General features: G+C 39.6%; 1 protein-coding gene across 1 annotated transcript in view; it reads left to right on the forward strand.

Annotated features, from left to right (window-relative positions):
- Positions 1–333: 333 nt before the first annotated feature.
- Positions 334–23,587, forward strand: part of LOC129105006 (ephrin type-A receptor 6-like) — a 140,351-nt gene continuing 117,097 nt past the window's right edge. Inside the window, exons 1-2 of the mRNA XM_054615870.1 lie at positions 334–412; positions 10,323–10,387. Coding sequence (XP_054471845.1) covers positions 334–412; positions 10,323–10,387 — 144 coding nt within the window. The remainder of the gene's footprint in view (positions 413–10,322; positions 10,388–23,587) is intronic.

The raw sequence follows: 23,587 nt of genomic DNA on the forward strand, positions 1-23,587 counted from the left end.
TTTTTTTTTTTTTTTTTTTTAGTATCTTTGGAAAACCATGCACCATCAGCGACTGAACTCCATGGGAAATCTGCAAAGTTCTTCCGACCAATAGGTGTTGCTGACCTGTCTGAAAATTGCAATTGCACTTTAGATATTTGCGCCACTTTATCCAAAAACCTGTCCGTTCTGCGCCGCCGCCGCCGCCTGCCTGCAGGTATGGATCTCCTCCTGCTCCATCACCCGGCACTTCACTGAAACCGGACCCGAATGTAAGGACCGGTGGATCGGTGCTCCAGGAGTATCCAGCCGCGCTTTTTCTCATTAAAGCCGGTGGTAAATGTTGCAGCAGACATGAGTTTCGGAAACAGATTGTTCCTCGTTTCACTCTTTCTTGGATTTTCCCTCACTCGCTTCGGCTACAGCAACCAAGGTGAGTGTAATGATTCCCTCCTACCTGCACTTGTTTAGATTGATACTCTTGCAATGTTTTTTTTTTGTTTTTTTTCCCCCATCTAATCCCTCATTTCAAACATTTTAATATGGACACTGTTTGGGGAAACATGCAGCACTGTTGTAACCAATGTAAAAACCACTAAAGTGACAAACATACTCCAAAAAAAGTAAGATGTTAAACCAATAAACTGGAAAAAACACGGCAGAAAACTATCACTGCACTATTGATGCTCATGCAAGTAGTGCGCAAAGACAATGAGAACTGTTGTATTTGTGGAATAAAATATATATGGTCACTCTCAATTATTTCGCACACTTTGCACACGAATGCACCTTGTCAGCATCCAGATTTGAATAAATGTTTATTATTTCCCAGTGGAGTTCAGTGGATTGTCTTAGCTCAGTTTTACACTGAAACAGATAATAAAATGAAATACAGTTTTTATGGAAATCAGCTGCTGAAGTGACAACCCTGAGGCTTCTTTAATTACTCACTCTGCATTACAAACACACACACACACACACACACACACACACACACACACACACACACACACACACACACACACACACACAGAAGGACAGACAGACACAGTAGACAGTAAGACAGAGCAGACCCAGATTGAATCATTAAGTGGGTGACAGAGTGAGAATGTGCGTGCGCCTGTTTGAGTGCAGACTCGAGTGTATGTTTTGTGCTGTGGGTGTTAAGACACACACACACACACACACACACACACACACACACACACACACACACACACACACACACACACACACACAGTAAAAGGTTCTGAGCTGCCAAAAGAAGCACTTATCATGAGAGTGTATGCATGTGCATGTGTAAATGTACTTGTGTGTGCACTTTGTGTTGCTCCTATATGCACATGGTGTCAGTATGTGGTGTTGGTACAGTGTCAGCGTGTCATCGTACACACTGGGCATCGCTCCTGCATGTGCACTTCTTTTGCATAAGCTTGCATTCCACTTGTCTTTTTATGTGATGCTCGAGTGTTCGTGTGTGTGGGTATGGTCACAAGCTTGTGTGTGTGTGTGTGTATGTACCTCCGTGTCTCCATGTGCACACACACGCAGCTGCAGCATTGGTGAGGTTTAAAATAGTCTTATTGATTGTGCGGGACACAGTGGGATCTGCCCCCCAGGTTATATTTTATTGTTCTCTCAGTTCAATAAGAGCGATGCTACTCCATGTTCGCCAGGACAGCTGCTACATAACAGCCTCACTCTGTGTTTTTCTCTGCCACAGATTGAATGATTGAACTGATGTCTGCTTTCTATTGTACTTTAGTCTCTCATATTGACTGGTCTGGGACCAGGTCCTTGAGTACCAACCGAGTGGTGCAGCTCAGAATAGAAAGAAAAAAAAACTGATGATAACTCAGATGACAAAGAAAAGTGCCTCATTAAAGGGGTGATGGATTTATGTTTCTCAGCTTGCCACATCACGCTTTTTTCTCAATGTATTGTTTTTGCCAAAATAATTTCAGGTTCCAGCTGTGTGGCCTGTTGAGGGCAATTTAATATCGGCTGGTGTGGTTATTGACGAGACTAATTTGCGAAGGGGCATGAAGGCAAATGTCTTTCTCCACCTTTGTGCCCAATTCATGTTGAGATCAAGCCACCCCATGACCTTTAAAAGGGAAAATAAAATAAATAAAAAATAGATTTTCCTGCTCAGCTACATAACACAGGGGCGTTTTAGTGTAGTTTGATGCGTATGAACACGGACAAACAGAACTCAAAAGATTGGGGATTTCACAGACAAAATTGGGCGAGATGTCAGCTGTTAGGCGAACAATAAAAACCAATCACCTTTTGCTGCTCGCCTGTGTGCCTCCGCTCACAGCAACACATCAGATAATCCCTCACATCAACCCTACTGGGATTGCAGACAGTTATTAACAAAGCTCTACTCACTCACTGCCAAGTTTGAACAAGCCTGTTTTCCCCATCAATAGATCTCTTCTCATAATCTTTACTTTTATTAGCCTTTTTTCCCCCACATTTTTCTCCCTTGTGAAGTCAGAAGAAGCTATATTTATTTTAATGAACATTCACAAATCTCATTTCATAACCTGATTACTTGAGCCCTTTTAGAATTTTTCCGAGCAGAAGATTGTTCATACCCAGAAAATCAGAAGATGATGTTTTTGTTCCACACTTCTGACATTGTTCAGATTGGTTTTTTTGGGAGGTTTTTCTGACAGAGATTCAGGCGTGAAAAATCAAGAAAGCAATCCATCCTTGGGAAATGGGAGTCAGATTAAAGCACCACATGAGACAAATTTTTTTTGCTGGTCAAATGCATCTAAATGACTCATTGCTGGATTGCTGAAAGTTGAAAGCAAGTTAGTAGCACATGGGAGGAAACTGTCGATTTGGCTGCTTACAATTATAGATTGCAAGACTCAAAAGGATATATGAAATCATCGTCAAAATAATGCAGCTTTTTGCATTTATTCATGTGGATGGCTGTATAAAGCTTTTGCTCTCATTGGCACCACCCGCAGAGCACCAAGATCAGAATCACTGCTGTAGAGGAACAAGATATTCACCAGCAGTGCGCTGTCAAGGAAAATCAATCAATCAGTCAATCCACAGTAGTCACAAAAACGTTAACTCCCCACCTTTGACTCACAAGCCACAGTGTGTATATATAACATTTTCAGTTTCAGTGTGCATGCATTGGAGTTTATACTGAAAACTAATTAAAAAACAATCAATTTAATATCTGTTTTTACACTGGGATATTCTTCAGATTTTTCTTCCTATATATAAAAGGTTGTGCAAATACTAGTAAGTTATGTTAGGGCTGTAAAATGTAGTTTTATCCAAGTTTAACTTACCGCTGTTTCTACCCTACATTAAGTGGAGCACATGCTGCTACATGTAATAAAATGGCTTTCCACAAAGGTCCCCTACCTAGAGAGATTCAATTGATTTCACACTGGAGACTGTCGTGTGAGTGCTTGACTTCCTCAAAGGCATCCCTGCATTATGATAACGATTGTTGAGTTGTACTGTATTTGAGCATTATGGCTGCCTGGTGAGCAAGATCAACTTCATACTCTGCACTTGAGGGAAATAAGTCCTAGCAGTCATGAATAGTCAAGCAAATATGATTCAGTGGATGCTGTTTAATTGTTCGATGTAATTGTTATGAATTATAAAATGGAAAAATTGTCCGTTGCCGTAAAATCTTAAAAAACAAAACTTTAAAATGGTCCCTTACTTGCGAGTAACATACATATACACTGCTGTATATAAAAGGTGATTTAAAGCATATCTCATTTAAGACTGCTGTTGCACCTTGTAGGCAATTTTAGCTACACCCTAATCAATGATATCACTGCAGATGTTGTGCCTTTGAAAGCAGATTAAAAACACCTGTTTTCGGTGCTGATTGATTTGTGGCAATAACTGCAACATACTTATGCTCAACATTATAGCAGCAGTACTTGAGTGCTGAATGGATGATTTACATGTTATTGGCATTAATTCCCTTTACTAATCTCTCACTTGCAAACACAGCGGGTGACACCCTAGGTACCCCTTTAGGGTCAGCTTTGGAAGTCAGGGACTCTAGCGACTCACGTGACTAACATATGTCCACATGTCACGTGACTAGCAATTGATGTGACAAGCTAAGGCAAAGTTGGTTTACATTGGACATAAACAGCGGACTCATGGGTGAAAGTCCTTTGTTTGTTTGTTCTATCCATCAACCATACCACACGCCCTTAGCAGACTTATTGCTCCCACATACTTTCTCCGACCATCTAATAATGATGCAGGTGGGTTTACATTTGAGAGCAGCCCGTCACTGCAGACGCTGTGTGTCGGACCCTGAGGGCCACTGATCAAGCTGTGAGAACAAGGAGTGAGAACGGGTTGGATGTTGATTGTTTAATCATAGTGCGGAGCGGAGAGCGTGTTCAAAATCTTGTCATGCCTGTCAGGTTTACTCTGCTATGGATAGTCTTCCATTACACAGCATATCATCCCCTCTGTTGAGAGCCCAGCGCTTTGTTTAAACCACTAAATGACAGTGTCCAATCCTCACTTAAATACTCACCAAAATCTCTGTTCATGAAAAATGCTGTTGTTTTTTTTTTTTTTAACAAGACTTGCTCTTCAGCGAAATGGGTAGTAGCGAGCCTGCAAATTGAATGGTTTTGTTTAGAAGTAAGGCTTGCTTTGCTTTTTGAATCATAGTTCAAGAGAGAAAAAAACATTTCAACAGCATAACATTTTTTTTTTATTCAATCTTCCTCCACAAAAGAAACCAATGTGCTGCAAGAAGCACATTAATATAATTTACCCAATCGGCCACATTAATGGATGTTTTAAGAGCCACTCTAAATTCAGGCCATTTTTTTTATATTTTAATATATCAGGTAGTTTTTGGATTCAGGACTGTCCTATGGAGACACATTACCCTAACACACCAAAAAGAGCCATTTTTGTAGGTTTTCTTGACCGAGGTGAAGATAACTGGTATATGTTGTCTGAACATTCAAACTGTTCCCAGTTCTCATTTAAATGATGTTACACTGGTTAAGTCTGGCTTTGGGTCTTTTGTGCGGGCTGTAGTTATTTTTAGGTGTTTGTGTGGCCTGAGAAGGCTTTAGGCCAGACAGGAGATGTCATCATTCTACTGTAGCTCCATATATTTATGAGTTGGCCAGCTCATGTTCTATTTATATCCAACCAGTGGAAGTCCCAAAGGGCCCTCAGCTTCAGGCAGGGTCTGTGGGTGCCTCGCTGAAAGATAACTCTATGGAGGAAGAGAGAGAGAGAGAGGATGGATGGCTATGTACGCAAAGTCACTGCTCAGTAGACATCCACCCAGCCAGCACAACAGTAAAGGAAAAGTGCACACACACACACACACACACACACACACACACACACACACACACACACACACACACACACACACACACACACACACACACACAAATGTGTACTAACATGTGCACATGAACACACATACACACATACACATTATCTGGTAACTCTGTAACTACATTTTGCAATAATAAAAGCTTTTAATTAATAAATAGTTTTCAGTCGCTGTTGTTAGGTCACACCTATAACTCCTCCATTGTCAATTCAAAGAAGGGTTTCATTCCAAAGCAGATCTAGCACCTTTGTACTGTCACACTTCAATATACAGAATGTCATGATCTTTGGCTTCGGTTTAGTTTATTTCCTGTTTTATTTTGAAGTTCCCTGCCTCTTTTTTTTCCTGTGCTTGTTTGACTTCCTGTCTTTCTGGTTTTCCCTCCTTTTTTCTGTGGATGGCCTGTGTTGGATTTGCCCAGTCAGCATTGCTCTGTTCCCTACTGTTTCTTCCACCTATCAGCTTTCAGCCAGCCCTTGTGTCTGCCCACCTGTGTCTTGTTGTCTGGAGTATATACAGTCTTGTCTTTTGTCTGTTGGTTGTTGGTTCCTCTGCTATGTTTTCTGTTTGTATCCATCGTGCAATAGTCCGTGCCCTCGTGCATTTACCTGATTCTCTTTCATGTCGTTTTGCCCATTCTGTTTTTTGGGGGGATTTTCGGTTACTCACTTTTGGATTGACCTCTCTTGTAAGTTTTGTTTTGGACTTTTTCTTAAAAAGAAAAACACTGTTTAAAATCAATTTCTTTCCCCGCGTTTGTGTGCATTTGGGGCCCATCCCCTATTGTCTGTTCGCCAGACCGGGGCACAGTTTGTTGGGTTTTACAAGTTTTACAAGTTTCGCAGCTGCTTTTTGAAATTAACACTTCGTACAACTTCTCCATCAAGACTAGTTTTCTTAGCTCTTATAATGTTGAAACACATGGTTTTGACCCAACAGTGCAATGTTCTCTTTGGGATCCTTCACCACACTGCGTCCTAATGTACATCAGCTGTTCTTTATTTATAGCAAAGTGAAGTGTGAAACTGCTCACTGCAGTGAGTAACACGGCGAATTCTCAGTAATTAGGCCATCCTGCAGGGACCGCGCTGCTTAGTGCTTACCTGCCCACGGTAGTCTAATGGTGTCCATTAACACCATCGCATTGCCAGCTAGTCCTCCAGCCTGGCACTGGCACTGACATGGCACAGATGGAGACAAAAAAAAAAACTAAGCTAGCAAAGCAGAGAGGACAAGATTGGGAGAAGACTATGAAAGGATATGTTGACTTATCTTTGCTGTGTTGGACAGGATAGTCAATCAGTAGAATCATCTCCACTCGTCATCGGCTACATTTTCATATATTTAGCTCAGATTGATATAGTTCAGCAGGTTTGATTAAATGTGCTGTTTGCTTTTGTAAAGTCTTTAGTATGAAACATCATCTGCAGTACATGATTTGATTAACTGTATGTCTTCAAGTCTGGAATGAACAGAAGAAGAACTTGGTGGGTAGCATGAGCACTTAATGTGACATGGTCTAACAAATAGAAAAGCACAACCTGAAATTCAAACTTCCTCAACAAAATCTACAAGGTCACTCTGTGAGCGCAGACCTTTCACAAAGGCCGAATGCTCTATCTCACAATTTTAACGAAAATGAAAAATGATTTGTGTATTTGTCCCCTTGAAACTATACTGAGAAACATAACCTCCTTTGCTGAGGTAATAGGAGGAGTAAATTGTTTTATGTCGGCCATAATGATGGCGTTTATGTCAAATATCATCATTTAATAACATTAATCAGACAGCTTAATCAAAAATCTATTGGTATTAATTAAAATGCATTTTGGTCAGGCCTTAGATATGACTGGTAAACTGTCAACTACTGTTTGAACATGTCTCACTCTTTTCTCTTGTACTCTTGCTGCACAGTATGTCTCTTTCCCAGTGTCCTCCCTTTTGCTCAGAAAATCTGATTATACCAATCCCCAGCTGTCAGTCATTCACACAGAATATGGATTTTTACAGATAACATTTCTGTAGTGCTGCCTTTTAAATGTAAGGGAAAACACATTTCGCTCTCTTAAAAACTTCACTTATAGCCCAGGTTACAGGAAGCACGGTTACCATTATGTTTTAGAATACATTCTCTGGCACACCAGGAGTTCCCGCTCCATTAACATGACCTCAGCAGCTCATTGCTTTTACCTCTCCTTGCATATGTCAATTGGGTTTTTGGTTGGTGGGGAAATGAGACCGAGGGCATTAAAACGTGTGCTTAAGTAGTTAAACAAGGATTTAACATTAAGGATACATATACTTTTTTTATTCAATAATAATATCAATACAATAATCAATCAATTTTATGTATAATAATATAGTCTAATCAATATTCTATATTAATAATGGCTAAAATGATATTAGATTACTGTTTTCGTTTTTGCCAACTATACTGTTTTGATCAATTTCACTGATCTCATCGACCCATTTGCAGCAGGCAGCTGTTTTCAGCACCAGAGCTCTAATAAACTCATTTTACACTACCTGCTCAGCACCAAACAGCAGACAGACACAATTAGCAAGTAGCTGGTGAACATGGAGGAGTGTATAGGAGCTAAAGAGCCAGATATTTCCCTCATGATTTAGGGTAAACGAGAAACAAAGTTTCAGTGGGTGGCCAGAAACACGATTCCAAATGAATGCCAATGTTGGTTTATTTATACTATATACTCTGTATGTGTGAATAGGAAACTGTTTGCTTACAAGTTCCCCACACATGATCATTTTTAAGGTGATAATATGTAATTGTTTACAGAATGTTACCCGGCCCCCAGTGGCCAAAAGTTATATTTATTCTGCTTTAAGGCGTTCCTTAATTTGGATATATTTTATGGATTCAAAAATGATAATGAATTTCAACAATTCCTCATTTTGCTGTTGGACAAGTGGAACTCCATGAAAGAGTTATATGACAGAATCTACGTCAGAAGTTGAACAGGTTATATTGAATTCTTGACTAGTTTTTTAAAGAATATTTTGTAAATTAGTTAGCAGCTGTTATATTTGAGACTATGTGTTAAAAAGCACCTCGCAAATACAGAGTTACAAAGTCGTGGAATAAGGACGAATTTTCTTCCATTGTTTTTGTATACTTTCTGCTGTTCAACCACTCTGACTCGGTGAGTATCAATCCGTATTTTTTGGCAACCTAGGGCTCTCATATCCTGGACAGTTTTCTTATCTCTTGGTTGTCCTGATAGGTTGTTTGGCTCGATCCAAAACAGGTTTTATACTGTGTCGCTGCAATGTGTCCCATACCAGCTCTCTGGGAGATGGATGGAAGTAGAGGAGCATTTAGTTGTATATGACAGACACATACAGGCACGCACAATGAAAAGCGCAGTGAGCAGATGCTTGGACAATCTCTGTCAACCACGCTCCATCAAAGGTGTACTGGCTCATAGCACGGGAACAGAGAGAATCAAAACAGTCCCTTCATCCTTTGTGCTTGCCTTTATCTTGTCAGAGAACACACAGATAAAAATATCACATCTTTTTTTTTTTTTGCCTTGACATTGTAATTTGCAAATGATAATACAAAATTATTGAAACTAATGCTTCCTTTGATGTAAAATTCTGTTGTTATAACTGTCTATCCCAAAGCAGTTATGTTTATGGAGATTTAGTCAGGAAATATTTTCAGTGATAGAAATTTGTGATGGCATAATTAGCCCCTGAAGGACCACTTACTGTCCATAAGTGGACAGTCTTGACTGACTGACACTTAAAACTCAGTTGCTATTTAAGTAGAAGAATACACTATGATCTGTCAGAAATCATTGTCAGAATAAAGAGTGTGGGGTTCACAGCTTGACATTTAAGATCTAATGGCTACTCAAGGACACGTTTAAAGATGAGATGTTTGTCGACTGATTTTTGATGACGTGAGACTAATAATTGGCTTCGACTCAAACCTTTTGAGTTTAGTGTTTTTCTGCCAGCTATCGCTCTCGCCCTGAATACCAGTTGGTTCCTTACACCTACTTCATGATGCATCCACACATAATTAGTACATAAATGTATTTTCACACGTACTCTGTCTTTGGCACAATTGACAAGGTGACTGGATGGGCTCCATGTAATATTTATGGATTTTAAAAATGCAACAATATTTGTGTCTACTGTCTATTCCCTAATGTTGTCGCAAGCAAAGGTAAACACATTTCTTTTTTATTTAATGGAGTTATATTGGCATCACACTGAAAGTAAATCCAGGAAGCCAAGTCTGCTCCTTTTCACTGTAAATCATTTGTCTTTGTGAGAAACACGTTCCTCCTGAATTATTAAATCTTCTGTCCTTGAGAACAAGACAAAATATTTTCAAGGATGGCAATGGTTCCAGTGTAAAATTGCTTTGCTGTTTAACACTTCCTACAAGGTTAGAGTGAACTGACAATGAAACCATGCTGTACCAATATTAATGTCACTGCATAATAATAAGCATCTATAACAAAGCTCTAATTTACATACCTACAAACCATACCAGGGTGTTGAGCATTAGCATAATCAAACACAGATTCAGAGGGAATGAGAAGAGTTTAGGATAGAACTATCGCTGATTATATCTCTTGAACAGGTTTAGTCATAGGCGGAAGAAAAGCGTATTGTTGTTCGTAAGATTGAAGTTAAGCTGTGATAGGGATGGCAGGGGAGGGAATGGACTGTTGACAGCAATCTGACTGTAATCCATCAGTCCAAAAATTGTGTTCCAAGTGGCAAAAGTGTTGCTCCGACTGTATACACCGCCATGCTCATAAATATTCATCCATGAAACTCATTTCTCTTAATATAATTTATTTTTATTTTTTAAATGAACATGCTTATGACTGATATTTCAATTTCCGTGTGAAAATAGGACTTGTGTTTTGACAGATTGCTAATGGTTGTATTTTTCTCTTGCCTCTATTTCCCATTTCAGTTGTGCTGCTGGATACGACATCTGTGCTTGGAGAGCTTGGCTGGAAGACGTATCCTATAAACGGGGTAAGGAGAGCAACTCTTGCCTTCGGCCTTACTTTCCAGTGCACCTTGTTCAAGATGCATGACCATATCTGCATCAATGACATCAATTATATTGACTTTAACAGGTCAGAATGGGTAGCCGTGATCTGTTTGGTAGTCACATCCTGGTTTTTTCAGACCCCTTTGTCCACATGGGAAATACTATTACTTGGAGAAAGATAGTGAGCAAAAGTCTCTAAGGAAGCTTCCCTTATGCTGTTCAATCTTCCCATACCAATTGTTTTTGTCCCTTTAGGGTCTCAGAAATATTTTACTCACTCTTTAAATGTTAGCCAAAGGAATTGACAAATGATTGACAAACAGAAGTGAAAGTCTCCCTTTCACTTCTGTTTGTCGCTCAGTTACTTGAGACACAGTAACTGCTAGCCTGTTTCTTATTTTGGTCAGTCAATTTCCCAAAAGGGTATGCCCACTTTGTTTTGGCAGTAAATGCCTCCAGCTCCTCAAAAGTATCTTGTCCGACTGAAAATCAAAACTTTGGAAACTGCAGTGAGTGCCAAACTGAAGGTATCATAATAATGAAATATAGATGTTCTGACAACACACTGTAGTATCCTCAGACGAAAACCTTCATGTTGCATCAAAACCTCTCTCTTTCTGTTCTGTCAGTATACCTGAGGGACTGATTGAAATTGGCTCTTGTTTTATAGTGAACAACAAATGCCGAATTGGCCTATCTCCACCTTTTTTTCAACTCCATTGTCTTGGTTTTGTCTCCATGCCTATTAACTACAGCACAGTCCGATACAAGATGGAGACTGATAACAGTATAGCGGCTATCCAACTGTGTCCATGCAACTCTGACTATAAGAAGTCCTTGTTTGACAACGTTTAACTCCCCATTTTTCAAGGGTATAAGTGTAACAAATCCATGGTTTATTGCCAGGAAAATGCTTGGGGCTTTAACCTTCTTTTATGTAGTGTCTTACAAAATGTCAAGTGCTTTACTCAATGAGGTTACTGCGTGTGGGCGCTATTTCGATCTGTGTCATATGTTATGACTTGGAATCTCTCAGGACATAATAAAGATGTATAAATAAGTCTGTTGAGGAGGAAAACCATGTTAAGAATTTTTTTCTTTAGTTGTTTTTTGCATTTACATTCATGTTTACTGTGAAAGCAGAAATTGTGTGAGTAGCTAATGCTAGTGCGCCACCTGAAGCATGATTGGTTCTGTAGTACCAAAACTCCAAAATTCAAAATAATAATAAAAAAAAACTATAAAAAAATACGCCCAGAACACTGACGTTTTTTTTTCTGTTATCTTCAATATCCCTGCTAAGATGCAGTGACTGTGCCATAAATGTGTTTGTAAAAAGCCAAGGGCTCAAAGTGTTCAACATTTACTTGCAGTTCCGGCAACACAAATTAATGCAAAGATAGCATAATAGCTAGCTGAAAACCAAACTTTCAAATAGGGGTCCATCTTTAACTCACGGTTCCATCTTTCTCAGGGGTATGTGATAATTAAAAATGGTATCATGAGAAAGGGCAAGAACTATAAAAGAGAAAATAAAAACATGATTAATGACTACAAGCAGACTGAATAGCAAAAATAAGCAACAGTGACCGTTCTAATAGCTTACTCTTGTTTAGGTTGTGTTTAAGTGTTTGAGAGGCCTGGCAGTAAGCACAATTTCTTTTTTTCTTTCTTTTTTGGAGCTTTGCAGTGTTTCCTCCATCCTCTACTCTCCTTACAACTCCACACTTAGCACATAAAGTCTCCATGGGTTTTGACTCTATATGATCCTCTGCTGGAAGATCCCTGAGGTCCCCCTAGCCCTTCTCTGTCCCTCTATCTCTCCCTGCAAGGCCCTTGGTGGCCCATATCAGGGTTATGGAGGTGATTACATCATGTAGGTCGTGGTGACAGCCGCCCACAGCGTTAAGGAAGAGGGGAGAGGGAGGCTGCTGCCTCCATGATTAAGCTGTCAGCCCTCTCCCGTCCTCACTCATCCGCTATCCTCCCGATTTACCATTAATATTTAAGGCATCGAGGTGAGAGGGCCTGAGGGAAGGTGTGAAGATCTGGGGAGGTAAAATAGTTTAAATCCCCTTCACTACCAGGTAGCAAGCAAGAAGAAGTCAATCCCCACCATATTAGACACAGCCTGGTATCAGTCCGATACAGCAGCACACCATGTAGCCGCCTATCAGAGTCGCACACTGGTTCGAGTTCCGGATATGAACGGCTGTCAGTCAGTCCGGCCCAATGCTCATCTTAAAATAATTTCAACTGCTCCAACATGATTACCTGATGATGAGTCTGCCAGGAATATAGCTGGTCGTGAGATATGAATTTGAAGGTGAAGTGGAAATTGGGTTGTATATTTATGGATGAGGTTTTATCAAAAGCCAGTAAACAACCCTTGTAAAGCGAGTAAGGTGAGTGGTTTTGTTGGAGAGGAAGGTTAACCACAAGTAGACTACACGATGATGTCCTGCCAGCATTAAAACACAGGACACTTTCGCATTCTTTAAATTAGTATTTTCAGCACCTCTCCAACACTGGTGTCATTCCCCCTCTCTCTCATTTGTTCTGCATAGTCCCAACACTTTTGAAGTGTTGAAGCAGAAGCCCTAGAGCTACTTTCTCACTGTCAAATGTTGTGATTAAGAGCCTCATCCAAATGAACAAAATGTAAAATCTATCGTTAAGAGGATTTTAAGGTCTTCAATGTCATAATCAAAAGAAATGGCAACCATGTTCTCCACCAGGAGCAGATGTCCTAAATTCCAATTACTTTTGTCACAGTGAAAAGTCGTTTCTTTGTGTTCTTTTAGCCTACTTTCTTTTTCTTTACTTTTACCAATCTACATAACTAGGCCTAAAACACTTGCTTATTAGGCGCCGTAATTACAGAGTAAAAATATATATTTGTTTGGCTAACTACCTGTAAAATTATTCAGTATGAGCTTTTAGCATATCCTGATTGCACTCAAATTGATTTGGCCTGAAAATGTGATGATTCACAGGCTTGTTCTGGTGTTAAAAGAAACACCTCTTCTTTCTCTATCTATTTTTTTATTTATAAACGGGTTCACTTACCTTTATAGTCTAGATGGGCATCATTAAATATTTTCTTTTGTAAAAAAAGATGTGTTGTTTTCCAGCCTCTGCCAAGTTTGAAGCACAATATAATAATTATTTGGAGCAGGTTAAACCGTAAAAATGTAAAGCACTCCTCCTCATCTTTTCAACACTTCCTAGCTAAACAGATTTGAGATTTTAATGCTCACAATGCCACATCTTTGAGAGACTCTGTAGGAATGGTAAGTTAAAGGTAAGATTTAGCTGTCAGTCTGGGTTGTGCAAGAGTTTGTTAGCAATGCTGGACCATGAATTCCTCGCTATGGGCATACTTACATGTAATTATCTCAGTTGCCTGGGAATGGTTTTCATTAAAGTGAAAATTAAAGGAAAAGACTGAGACACTTCCATCAATTAATGAATTGTGCATGGTCTGCCTCATCATGAATGTATTTCCCTGTAGGTCCACACCCCAGGCATCTCCAGCTCACTGGAAAGCTGAAAAACATATGTTTACACACTGTAAACACCATCATATGTCTTGGTCATGCCCAGCCTTCACTGCAAGGTGCCCTTTGATTATTTTACCTGCTCTGAGTGGAAAATAAATAGACCTGTTTCAATTGGCCCACAAGGGGAGAGCATGCACGGAGGACTGTTATGTTTGTTAATGACTTTACTGAATGTGGGAATATTGTCAGAGTCAGAAAACACATTCACCCTCAAAGCTTTTACTCATTAGATTTATGCATATTGAACAGCAACTGATCTATATCCTGTCTTTCAAGGACTCTGACTCTGCAAAGTTGTCCTCCAGTAGAAGTTGATAATTGTGCGTGCTCGAAAACGCCAACGGCAAGCTGATTCTTCAGTGGAAAAGATGTAGAGAGGTTGTTTTCATGAGACAAAGATGTGTGTCTCTATTCTCAGTCTTTCTCTCCATGTTCTGAAATGCTGAATAGTGATGAAGAACAGGGCGTCAGATGGGGTGAATGAGAGAGAGACAGGAGAGAGGAGATGGAAAAGAGGGTTGATTTGGCGTCTGCATGCAGCCACAATAAGCTCCTCTCAGAATGGGCAGACACACTGCTGAAATATGCATGAGTCATTTCCCAGTGGTGGGTGGGGAGCAGGGAGAGCAGCAGTTTATTTATTAAATTACATAAAAAACAGCTTTAAGGGATTATAAATGCCAAATGTTGCCTTTTGTTTCCACTCATTGACATCATAATGGCAACTGAGCATAGGCAGGTTGGACCACAAAGAGCGAGATTTGTCCATCATAAAGGGAGGGAATAATCCTATTTTGATCTATTGTCAGCGATCCCAAGCAGCCAATAAGTCAAATCTACCGGGGGCATATAAACGCAGCATTATGTAAGCGGGGAGCACAATGCTGGAGCATTGGTTTACTGCTGCCATAACACTGCTCAGTCAAATATTAGGCTGTGCAACCTCAATACCTCACAAGTGCTCAGCTCAGAGCAAGTCATTTGTCTCAGAGTTTGTGTGTGTTTGTGTTCGTAAAGAATTGAAGGGTTGCAGATTACATTTTTAAGGCGTTTTCTTTCATAGCAGCCAGCTACTATGTCATCACAATCACCTGTATTATAGTTTTAGTGCAGGATTTAAATGAAAACAAAAAGCAATTTAAATATGTTTAAATATTTAAATGTGTCTTCTTTTTGTTAGTTGCTGCTGAAAACAGGCCTCTTTACCAAACTTGCTTGGACTGCTCATTGAAGGCACTTCAGCGTGTGTGTTACTCCATGAAAATATGGTCGCCATAAAGCCCCAAAATTCAGCAACGTTTGAATCCTGTTATTGATTGCAATTGTGTCTAGTAAGATGACACAGTGAGAAGGGATTGATACCATTGAAGAAAGAGTTATCTGTTTTTATCTAACAAATTGAAACAGCGTCGTAATGTAATGTGTCTTAATAATTATAAGAATCATACATGTAATGGTTTCGTATTTTGTGTTAAAAGGGATGTTTGAACATATTATAAGTCATATATCCTTTTCATCTATAGCATCGAGTTTGACTACAGAAACGACACCATTTACTCCACATTGTTGAGGCGGGACGCTGACGCAGTAGAAACCAATGGACTGATCGTGATTTACAGGCTGGGGAAGAAAAGTATCAATACAGTTTTGGAATTCCAAATCATTTGTGAATTCGCTACTGAAGCTTTTGCCATGAGCCTCCCACTGTGTTATTGAGTGACGATGCACCACAATAATACCCAGCTCTCTTTATCATTCTCCCAGTGCTACATGAGTAAACTCCGGCAGCAGCTAGTTGACACAAAGTCCTGTGAACAAATCGGTCTGTCAGTTTTGGGGAAAGTTTTTTCAGAGGATTGCCGTCAGATTCAGGCTTTGAGGGTTTTTTTTTTTTTGGAGGGGGGGGTACACAGTGAGTAAGATGACTAACACATCAAACACACATTCAACTGCTTACACACTCAAGAAAACATTTGCACGCCCTCTCAAGCGTCTTTACTTCACCCCAATACTAATCCGTAATCTTTTTTATTGCAATATTTAACCACAGTAATTGATTGCAACTACACGACCTGAGGCTTATCTCAAAGTACTTCCTGCATACCTAATACTATTAGCCTTGAGTGTGAGCCCTGGACAACAGAGAGGAGGAGAGAGAGGGAAATCTGTATATCAGTGTCCTTCAAAGCGCAGATAAACTTCTCTAAGGCGTGCTGCTGAGTGATGGCCGGCAGCGCTGCGAAATGGAGAGAAAAAAAAGGGAATAATCCTGAATCACTCCACTTCTCCCCACGGAGGCTCTAATATAAAAAAGGTATGATGATTTAGCACACCAGTGTTCGTCTACGGGACCTCTGCCATAACTGGGCTTAAGCAGTGCCGGGGGATTCCTTAATTGGCTTGTTTCTTGTCAGGGACACACCGAGGCCAATATCTAATGCGCTCCCACTCGGCATCTCGCTGACAGCAGAACATATTCTGACAGCTTTTTTGGGCTTACCCTCAGCATGTGAGGAATACAGTGTGGCTGAGGTAGAGAGAGACAGTGGAAGCGAGGGGGATTGAGACACTGGCTGGATGCAAATGGGAAGAAGAGGAGAAAATAAAGGGAGGGAAGAGTGAAGAGGTTATTAGCGCCTTGCTGAAGGCAGGAGCTGAATACGTGAATATGGGACGTAGAACATGTTGCTGTAAGGCAGGCAGGGTTTAGACAGACAGGCTTGTGTTTCTTTTGAAGAGTGAAAAGCTCTGGAAATCTTGAACATTGTTTCAAATACAAACAGGTCAATAGTTCAATCTAAATAAAGACATTTCTAGATAAGTGCTCATATCAAAATCAGATCAGAAGCTGTTTATTGCCAAGTACGTCAACATACAAGAAAGTTGGCTAGGTGATCTATTGGCGCGTAACAATAAACCTCAGACAGTACAAGTAGGTATCAATACTATTTGAAAAATACTATTTGTTAAAATGTGTGCAGAGATCTGTCTTAATACAATACTAACCTACTCTGCTTCCAATTGCCTTACCCTGATATTCTAACCTGAACCAATCTCACCCCTCCAGCATGAACCTAACCAATCCAACCAATGTAAGCAACGAGTACCAGCCAATCAGACGCAGAATTGGGCGGGATTCAATATCAAGCGAAATTAATTTTGAACTAAAAAATCTATAGATTCGGTCTTATGTACGCTTTAGTTAGTAATCTTAGAATACATTCATATCTTTCTTTCTCTATCTTGTTTCCGTTTTAAAATTGTTTTATGGTTGCTTAAACACCCTGAAATCATCTTTTAGCTTGTTATTTTTTTATTAAAGAGCATTGCACAAAACATACAATTAGCAGGTTTTTTGGTGCTGAATATCACTTTTGCTGACTGAAATGACAAATAGAGCTTGTGGCAGAGTATAGCAGCTGTATCTAATTATAATTACTGCCTTAAGTAACCTAAAGGCCAAAATGAGAGTTGACTAATGCAGCCCTCTGCAAGTTGGTGTCAGCCAAAGATAGGTTATTGTAAGAGGAGCACTCTGTGACACCACTTTTTCATGTGCAAGTCTTGAATTTCAACAAGACTAACTAACTAAGGTGTGTGGTCTTCTCTGGTGATGTGAGCAGCTGATCATGGCCCCTCATATATTTGGAATTTGCAGGTATAGCTTTCTCTCTCTTAAGTTGCCAGTGTATGTCTACCATTTCTTCTGATTCTGTTGTCCTCTTCTCCCCGTGTCTTCTGATTCACGCCACTCTACCCTAGTTTGACCACCCTTACCTCCTCCCATTCTCCGCTCGTCCTACCTTTGCTGCATATTGACGTCAATGCACTGAAAGGGAAAAAAATAGGTGTGTGTGTGTTTGGTTTAACTTGAGCCAACAAATGTTGGCAAAAAACATTGCAGTCCATCATGCATTAGCAGAGATACGCAGATGATCAGAAGTTATATATTTAGAAAGTAGGACAGCCAATATGACAGACAGTCATTGGCGGTCATATGCAATCAGAAAAACGAAAATGTTTTTTCAGGCTGACATTTTTGTATCTTAGCAAATGTATACAGTGCTGTAATAATAGTCTCTTAAAGATTTTCTGTAGTTCCGTATTTAACTCTTGCTTTTAATATTGGTATATGGAAACATGTAAAAATTGGGAAAAAAATATGACTTGTTATTATGATCCTTCATTGTTATTTTCCTTTAATTATCACAGGAGACTAATATAACATAATCAAATAATTTGGTAAAATTTGCATTGTTAAACAGTTTGTTATTGTACTACGGAGAGCAGGAAAACTGGTTTGGTAAAACCTACTGCAGAGTAAAACCAGGAGACTGTTTCTGGTTCTGTAACTGCAGAACTGTCAGTCAGGTAGAAAGGATACTGACTAAGAACTCTGTAATAAGGGGACAGACTGCTGAGACACACTGACACTCACAGAAACAGGGCCATACAAAGTGATTTCTTACATTGATATTTCTCTTTGTTTCTTGCTCTAAACGTTAAGGTATACAGGGAGTTTCCTTTCATCTCTATCTCTCTGTTCATGCACACACACAGGCACACGTGTGCGCAAGCTATGGCTCACATCCTCATGTGCACCTGAACTCCAAAAGAACATTGAGGTTGCACAGACGGAGGAAACCTGTTCAAGGTCACAGTGCTTTATCTCCACTAGGCTGTTTACTCCTGTCTGTTTCTCTTGAATTGCATCAGAAAAATATATTACGGTGACAATGTGGCATGTCTACTGTATTCCATACCTGAACCTCAACTCTGCACTTTACTGGCAATGAATTTACTGCAGTGCCAGCAGGCTGATCACAGCCCCTGAAGAAAGACCTTACAGCTCGGTCACACCAGCCAGATGTTTGACTAACCTATAAGCAACAGACATGAAGTAATAGTGAAGTAATTACGGCATTGGTTATCATTTCCTTCAGGGACATAAAGAACTGTAATACTGGTGAGAGATTAAACCAGCAATTATAGCACATTTGTTAATGTTTGTACTGTAGATGCTGCATTGTGGCCATAATGCTAGTCACACACGATCCTGTGACTGATTCTGGTGCTGTAAATGAGCAGGGGCTTTCTGCTCTGTTGTTTCTACCTTTTAATAAAACTTTTTAAAATCTGTCTTTTGTTTCAAATTATTTTAATGCCATTAAGCCCCGACAGGCTCCATGTACATAATCCCACTAAATGACACGCCATCTTTATAACATCTCTGACATTTGAGATGTCTGAGTGGAGAAATCGTTTCACTGTGGTGTAGGAAGACTTGGTAATCATTAATTTTCGAGGTTCTAAAAATCTGCACTGGAACTTGCCTTACAAATCTTGAGCATTGTATTTGTTTAAATGTTGGTGTAAAGTAATGTGTAAGCTTTTATGGTTTTATGTAATTGTTTTAAACAGTCAGATTATGGCACTGATGACAGTATGTTTTAATTGAATAGTCAATTCTATGTCAAAGTACCAAAAGTATAATGTATTGATGGCTCTGTTTTATATTAATCTAATAAACAATCTACAGAAAAAAAATATGCTTGACCATGGTGAGTTGTGAACTACAAATAGGTCTTCGAAATCAGTCCCCTATTCAGTGTCACTGAAGCAGCTCTACACAGTACTATTGTCCATCTCCAAGATATCATTTCCTTGTGACATTCTGTTTCAAATTGTACACAAATATTTTGAGATTTAATCTCTGCATTAGAAAATAATATTCCTTCAGGATGAGAGGCCGACTCTTTCCATCAACAGTTGAACATCGTTCTTTGTCTCCCAGATTATATGTGGTTGATTGAAACAGGATTATTTCTTTGGGGCTGTCTATAGTCTTGTAATAGCTTTGTGCCTAGCGGAGCAATCACAGTGCTCCATCAAGATCTGACACATCCATTTGTCACACTCTCTGTGGTCTGATAGAAAAAACCAAGGGAAGATCTGCACACACACACACCCACAAACACACACACACACACTGCGATGTAACTCCCAGTCTACAGTACATATGGTTTATTGTATTCTCTTGTCAAAATAGAACACAATGCATCATCATCTGTTCTATTGTTTGAGCGTAGACGTGTCAGTGAGCTCGGAAAGAGCCATTGAAGAAAATCCAAGCTGACACTTTCAAATGGAAAACAAAAAGGTTCCAAACAGAGATTAATCAACACAGAGTTGACATTTTATATTCACTGTCTGATCGATGGAGTCAGGAAAGTGACAAGCTAGAACGTAGCATGCATTGTTAGTAGTAGAACTACTAGAAAGTACTTTAGACTAGGTCATTTGTAAAGGCACATATCACTTATTTTAAATGCTCCCTTTGGTATCAACAACTTTATATTTCCTTTAATCTTTTTAGCTTTATAAGAGGCAATAAAAACTGGATGACATGAAGTGACATGCTCGATCCCTGATTAAGGAAAACTGTACTTTTGGACCAAGTCGACCAATATGAAAATCACCATCATGCCATCATAAGACAAAAACACATAGCTCTGGTTATCTTGGAATGAAAACTGTATTTGTCAACCTTTAGTTTATGTTCTTTTATGCTCCTAGTTTGTTTTTTGGGGGGCCATTTTATGCTTTTATATAGGTAGCAGTCTGTAGAGAGATGAAAGAAAACTAGAGAAGAATCATCAATGGCCCCCTGCTGGACCTGAATCAGGAACATTGTGATTTATGGATTTCACCTTAACCCCTAGTCCGTCAGTGGTTTAACCTCACAGCGCTATGCTTTGTTGGTTATTCCCTTGAGCAGGATGTGGGTTACAGAAAGAGTGCATAAATTGCTGAAAAATTCAACTAGAGAGCCCTCAAACTCTCTCTGATTTCACGGTGGGACGGTCTTGAGTCCTTGCGAAGTTAACAGGAGGCACGTCTGTAAATCTGTAAGGGTTAGTGGAACTGGCTTTGGCATATCTTAATCCTAGATTTTAGTTCCCACCTGGTTCAATTCTGCTCCACAGTTGTCAGGTTTCACAAAAACATAAAAATGATGTTATTAAAAGGAAGGGATGCATCGATCCAACTTTTTCAGTCCTGATACCAATAGTCAAACCTGGGCATCGGACATCGACTGATACAAAGTACCGATCCGATACAAGTGTTTAATTAATAAGCTGTATGTCTCACTGTGTGGAACCAATCACAATTGCTAACCAAATGTAGACTAGTTTACACATATGACACTATAAATTCAAGCCACAGAACATTAGTTATATCAAATCAGAAACCTAGGTTCATGATACTTTTTATGCAGTGAACTGTATACAGTGAAAAGCCCTTTTCCGAACAGGAGGAAGCTCTGGATTTCCCTATATTTACAACCCTTTAATCACACTCATAGACAAGAAAGTATCAATTTTCACTCTTAAAGATAATAACCTCATAATCTGCCCAAGTGTCTGACATCTCCCTCCTCCTGCACTCCTTTATCACTCACCATCACTCCCATGGCTCCCTTTCATATTCAAAAAGTCAAATGGTTTCCATTGGATTCAAATAATGTGCATCAATATTCATAGTTTGCTTTAACTCTGTTCCATGAACAGTGGGATACAGTTAGAAATGTGCCACTTTAAATTGTCTCAGATTCAACTGATATTTGAGCTAATTTCTCTTGTTAGCTGAGTAAAGTTTACATATTTCTATGTAAAACTGCTTATGGGGGAAACAGAAAACCTTTCATTTCAGCTTATTCAATCTCAAATATAGATCACCACTTGCCTCCCAAATCCCCTCAATCCCAATTCAAACCAGTGAAGGGTATGGATGGATAGGATTTCTGCTGCATGTTGTAACAAAATGCTGGAGTAGAAGATTGATCACAGCACCGCAGGACAAAACTGCCTCTTTTCTCCCTGCTCTCTTCTCCCTTTCACCCTTGGTTTCAATTCACTAAATTATGGCGATGTCCTCGCATCCAATATCATAAGTCTCCAAGACTTCCAAAACCCACTTGTAAACAATGTATTTGTGAAGCAAAGACAGATCAGTGTTATATATATTATTAGACAGTGAACATGTATGTATGCTCAGGTACCAGAATCAGTATTGGGAAAGATTAAAATGGTATTGTAACATCTCTATTTATATGTCAGTGTATATTATTACTGTTTTATAGTGGAAAACATTTGTACAATAATTCAAAATGTATCCTTTCTCTGCATTAGGTTGTACCTCATTTATATTATTTTCCTCATTCTCCTTCAATGATATAGCGTTAGAGCTCTGCTAGAGGAAAGATGTGGTCACTTGGCTAAGATTCCTCCCCTGAAGCTCGACAGTTTATCCTCTTTGTCTCTTTTACAAGCGGGAAGAGAAGATTTTGAGAGAGGAATATATTGTTTCCAGTCTAGATCTTGGATCCTACATTGGGAAGGTGTGTGGGGGAGTTTGGGGTCTGATGATGGTTCCTGTTAGAGGGATTTGGTTTCATCAGAGATTAATGTTTGGTCTGGCATGCTCTCTAAAATGCACTTAACATTTTATACAAATTCTGAGGATGCTGAAAGCCGTGCTGCACTGCATGCTTTCTCTGCCCTTCTCTGTGCTGCCCACTCTGTCCTAATTGATCGAGCAGGCCAGACAATCCCGTCTTGTCTGCACTCATTTCCAGTCAAGCTTGTTTAAGCGTTACGGACTGGAGTCAGATGGCTTTGCCCAGGGAAGCTGTCTCCTGCTGTTAACAGACAGACAGACAGACAGACAGACAGACAGACAGACAGACAGACAGACAGACAGACAGACAGACAGACAGACAGACAGACAGACAGACAGACAGACAGACAGACAGACAGACAGACAGACACACATGGGTTGAGAGACAGCACCACACTAACTTAGAACCCAGAAGGCAAACATAAAACAATGTTGTTAATCCTGGAAGTAGCAAGTAAACCTAATGGATATTTGGGCTAACCTTTACATGCACATTCATTGATACGTATACACAGTATAACTGCTGTTTTATAATTCGGCATTTCAGTGTTTCATTTAAAATCTCTTACCAAAAAATGTCTTGTGTATGTTCTCAAAAATGAACTCACTTGCCAGTTTATTAACTGATACCTTGCCGAAACTATTGCAGTCTAAAACAACTGCCCTGCAATAAATCCTGCTTTAATGAACATTTCGTTTTTATTGAGACTGTTTTATAGAGGGGTCGATTCAACTGTGTGATCATTTTGGAAGCTGCAGCCTGTGCTGCTGCTGAACTGTATTGTGTATTATACTGACAGGTCATTCTGTTATTTTGTTCACCACATTTATGGGGGAAAGCAACCAAACTCTCTAGTTTCTTCTGAGGTTTCATCAATAATTTCACGGCAGGAAAAGGTCACTGGTCACGAGAATTTATAAGATGAATCTTTTTTAAGTATATTTATTTTTATCTTTCAAATAGGCAAGACGATTCTTTTGTTTTTCTCCCCATTCTGTGTTTTACTTTTGCATTAAATTCAATGTCAGGTGTCGCAGGCTGTTTGCAGCAATCACTGTACTTAAACTTCATCCCACCAACCTAAGCCTACAGTAATCCTAATTCTCACCTTAACCTTCAATCTTTATCCTAAAGCATCCCCTTGACTGTCCTCCAAT

This window comes from Anoplopoma fimbria, chromosome 16 (genome assembly GCF_027596085.1).
Source record: "Anoplopoma fimbria isolate UVic2021 breed Golden Eagle Sablefish chromosome 16, Afim_UVic_2022, whole genome shotgun sequence".
Classification (NCBI taxonomy): Eukaryota; Metazoa; Chordata; class Actinopteri; order Perciformes; family Anoplopomatidae; genus Anoplopoma; species Anoplopoma fimbria.